This window comes from Myotis lucifugus, unplaced genomic scaffold (genome assembly GCF_000147115.1).
Source record: "Myotis lucifugus unplaced genomic scaffold, Myoluc2.0 scaffold_15, whole genome shotgun sequence".
Classification (NCBI taxonomy): Eukaryota; Metazoa; Chordata; class Mammalia; order Chiroptera; family Vespertilionidae; genus Myotis; species Myotis lucifugus.
This window is the reverse complement of record NW_005871063.1, coordinates 15,048,523-15,053,158: the sequence shown is the minus strand read 5'-3', so window position 1 is coordinate 15,053,158 and position 4,636 is coordinate 15,048,523. Positions and strand designations below refer to the sequence as shown.

At 38.0% G+C, this 4,636-nt stretch overlaps 1 protein-coding gene across 1 annotated transcript in view; it reads right to left on the bottom strand.

Moving 5' to 3' along the window:
- Positions 1–282: 282 nt before the first annotated feature.
- DNAH11 (dynein axonemal heavy chain 11) overlaps positions 283–4,636 on the bottom strand; it is a gene marked incomplete at its 3' end in the record, with an annotated part of 169,262 nt that continues 164,908 nt past the window's right edge. Inside the window, exons 63-65 of the mRNA XM_023750793.1 lie at positions 2,486–2,633; positions 1,599–1,721; positions 283–476 (exon numbers count right to left, since the gene is read on the bottom strand). Coding sequence (XP_023606561.1) covers positions 283–476; positions 1,599–1,721; positions 2,486–2,633 — 465 coding nt within the window. The remainder of the gene's footprint in view (positions 477–1,598; positions 1,722–2,485; positions 2,634–4,636) is intronic.

Here is a 4,636-nt window from a genome sequence, read left to right as displayed (position 1 = left end):
GCATTTCCCTGGCCTCTGCACTCTGCTGACACCCACCTCTCTTCCCAAAATATTCCCATTCTCTCCCTGTCTCCCCTGCAGATTTCAGAATCAAGGTTTTCAGGAAGGATGTCCTGTATCGTGTTGAGCAAAGTTTAACAATGGGAGCGAGCACATCATCAACATTTCAGCAGAATCACTTCTCATCAGTATGGACCGAAAATGCCTCCGGCAGATTCTCCCAGCCCCTGAAGACTGTTCCTCCCGGTTAACTTGCATTTCCGAAGATGCTGACTGCCCCACCTGAGCGCATAGGTCATCCTGTCAGGGCGCATTGCTCTCAAGATAATCAGCTTCTGTATTAAACTTTTCTTCTTCCATTCTTGCGGTAACTTTTCTTTTTCCGGACACTCGGATTCTACCCACTTCCTCCACTGCTTGGCAGATCCTTCCACGTCTCTGTCTATGCCTCGAAATTCTTCCATAAGGGCTACTGCCTGTAATACAACAGGGGAACGGACAGGAATAGTTTATCTCGAGCCTTTGAGATAGAAACTTGTGCCTGCATCAACTCCTGTATAAACAAGTTGTGCTGGACAGTATTTCCTCTCCGGATTTACCCTGCACCCTTTTCTGCCCTGCTAAGAGGTGATCTCTAAGAGTCTCTTGGACGAAGCTCCCTGGTTCTCTGGCCTGGTTGGATTTGTCCAATAGGAGGCAATGGCAAGGGACTAGAAGGCCGGGGAAGAGAGAGGTCGGTGTATTTCTCACCAGCTCTGCCTCTGAAGTGACCCAGTTGGGCATGCTCCTCTACTCAATGCCATGGCTCCTGTAGGCTGGCTCTCTCCCATCACTTTATTTCTCAGTCATTTTGGTAACTGCTCCTTTTCCTTCCTTTTGCCATCTCCATTCCTGGTTGATTCTCTATTTCTCCCTCCCTTACTACGAAAATATACTCTACCCTTTGTTAAACTTTTTTTAATCTCCCCTTTGAATGTGCCATCTGTTTTCTGCTGAGGCCCTGACCAATACACAATTGAATTTATACTGCTGAAGTATGATTCTAAATAAATTGAAATTTAACATTTTGTTTCTTAAAAACTAAAGATCTAAATACACCATAAAAATAAGTCTTCAATGCATAGAAATGGTTCCTTTTCTTAGAAAAAAAGGGTGGGGCCAAGCTTAGCATGTGATGAGCATCTTAAAGGAATTCCTGAGTCTGAGAATAAGCATCTAATTATAAAATAAAGAAAGTAGCACCAGGCAGATTAAAAATTATTCATTTATATTTCTTGACTTTTTTCAAAGGTCATAAAGACTATACATATTCATTAACAACTTTTCTGCCCATTAAATGGTCAAACGTTCCTTTACTTCCAATAAGAAATCAGTCACTTTAGTTGTACCCCTGAAACAAATATAATATTGTGTGCCAACAATAAATGAAAACTAATTTTTTAAAAAAGCAAAAACAATACTCAATTTATTAATATAAAGATCAATTACATTGTACGGCATATTTCTACAACTGAAGTGGTTTATGTCACTTGGATTTTTAAAACTACATTTCTACATTTGAGAGTACTGAGATTTGAAAACCCATGTTCCTAACATACCTTAATGGCACTCCATGATTGAGTAGTTAGAAAGTCGACAGGACTCAGGTAAGTGTGTTCAACTGTGAATCGAAGCAGGAAATCCAATTCACCAGGGTCTATCTCTTCCTTTCTCAACAAAATCTTGAGAATACACAAAAATTGAAGAGAGTCATTTGGTTTACGCATCAAAATCACGACACAGGAAGCAGTGACTGCTTAATAGATATGATTAAATAGCAGAATCAAGTCTTCCAAAAATTCTTACAGATATATATCTGTTCTATAATTGAAATAAGGAATAAGTTGTGCCCATGATCTCAAAACCTTGATCAGAAATCTAACAGCAAATAATTAGGAAGGATGGTTTATTCCAATTTTATGCCTCTAAGTAACATATGTGAAATATGCTTTCATAGTTAAGTCTTCTGCTATTAGATCAAACGTCTTAAAATTTGTTTTACAAATTGAGAAAGCTTGCGATGACAATGGACTGAGTTACTCAACAGAAGGCAGAGCTATTTCTATACGTTAGTACTGGTGTAGGAATTTCATCCAAGACACTATGAGAATCACACCGGGAACTGAAACACACTTTGGACATTCTGATTACAGAACTGACAAGAAGTCCATAGGACATTTTGGGGGGGGGGGGGCTCAGATGAAAATATTCCTAATTTCCACATAAAAACATTACAAAGATAAACAGCTCAAATACTCCAATTTTAGACTATTTTTGAATTCTAGGTATTTTCATAATACATTATGGGTGGTAACATGCATGAAAATGTTTTATTTTATTGAAAAATTAATTCAAGGGCTTCCAAAAACACGGGTGTCTATGCTTCCCTTCAGAAATAAAGTACATCATCAACAGAGATGGGCGACTTTGGTTCTGATTTGCTCACCTGGAAAGCCATCTGGGACAGGAAGGTGAGCTTGTCCTTCTCAAACAGCGCCCGGCTGGTGTGGAGGAAGATGGCGTGGGTGATGCTCTCCATGAGGACCGAGACGCGCCCCTGCGTGTCCCCCACCCTGTCAGCCTGCCCCATGGCTCTGTGGAACAGCACACTGAAAGCCTGGGGGGTGTAAAGTGACTGTTAAAGGGTGGTAACTGGTGCCTGGATGCCTCGCTAGCCCCCGACACACAGGGCCAATACAGTTTAGAGGTATCCATGGGGAGAGAAAACAGGACAGGGTTTTTATGAAAATTACATGATAATTTTCTGTCATTACTATTATTAGCATCATTCCATAAAATCTACCTGTATCTCCTCCCTACACAACTACACTGCACCATCCTCTTTGCATTTTTCTGATAATTGTTGAGCATTTAAAAAATGTGTGTATGGGCAAGTCATATGTTTTAGTATAGGGGATGTCTGTCCAAACTTTCCATCTATTTGTTTAGTTGAGTTGGTTGTCTTATTGAGCTGCACACGTTCTTTATATATTATGCTATAAATTCTGTTAGATGTATGTATGTATTGGAGATAGTTTTTAGTAGTCTGTGGCTTGCCTTTTCATTTTCTTAATAATGTCTTTAGAAAACCATACATTTTTTTAATGTGATAAGGTTCCATTTATCAATTTTTTCTTTCTTTTTAAAAAATATATATTTTTTATTGATTTTAGAGAGGAAGGAAGAGGGAGAGATAGAAACATCAATGATGACAGAGAATCATTAATTGGTTGCCTCCTGCACGCCCCCTACTGGGGATCATGTCCACAAACCAGGCATTTGCCCTTGACCAGAATCAAACTCGGCACCCTTCAGTCCGAAGGCTGATGCTCTATCCATTGAGCAAAGCCAGCTAGGGCAATTTTTTTCTTTCTTAAGAAATCTTTGCCTAACCCAAAGCCCAAAGATTTTCTCTTATTTTTTTTTCCTAGAAATTTTATAGCTTAGATTATTCATTTTGAGTTAATTTTGTGTATAGTGTGATGCAATGGTTGAGGTTCATTTTATTCCATGTTGATATTCAGTTGTCTCAGCACCATTTGTTATAAAAAATTATTCCTTCCTTTTTGAAGTGTCTTGGCATCACTAAAAAATCAGTTGACCATACATTTGTGGGTCTACTTTTGGACTATCTATTCTGTTCCATTAATCTATGTATTTTACTTTAGGCTGATTAGTGAAGATTTGTAATAAGTCTTAAATCATGTATTTTATCTCCATATTTGTTTTTTTTTTTAAATTTTTTAGTTATTTTAAATCCATGCCCTGACCAGTTTGGCTCAGTGGATAGAGCATCGGCCTGCGGACTGAAGGGTCCCAGGTTTGATTCCTGTCAAGGGCATGTACCTTAGTTGCGGGCACATCCCCAGTGGGAGGTGTGCAGGAGGCAGCTGATCGATGTTTCTCTCTCATCGATGTTTCCAACTCTCTATCCCTCTCCCTTCCTCTCTGTAAAAAATCAATAAAATATATTTTTAAAAAATCCTTTGCACTTCTGCGCAAATTTTAGAATCAGCTTAAAAAAAGCTTTGTGGGATTTTGATTGAGACTGAATTGAATTTATACATCAATTTGAAGAGACATCTTAATAATAATGAGTGTTCTAAACCAAAATCATGATCTCTGTCTCCATTTACCTAGGCTTTTTGAAATTTTCTCAAGGATGTTTAGTTGCTTTCAGTATACAGATCTTGTATTTGTTTTGTTAAAATTATCCCTAAAAGTTTCATAGTTTTGAAAGCTATTATAAATAGCATTGAGTTATTATTTTCCTTGTTCCTCATATATAGAAATACAACAGATTGTTCTATATTGATTTTATACCCTACAATCTTGCTAAAAACTCAATTCCTAGGAGTGTTTTTGTAGATTTCTTATGATTTTCTACACACACAATCAGGTCATCTGTGGGAAAAAAAGAAGACAGTTTTTCTTCTTTTTAAAAATCTCCGTGCCTTTTAATGTGCTATTGCATTAGCTATAACCTCCCATGCAGTGTTGAACAGAAGTGTTGAGAGGAGATATCCTTGTCTTGCTCTGATCTTAGGGGAAAGCATTCAATTTTTCAACACTGAGTTATACTGATATTAGCTGTAGA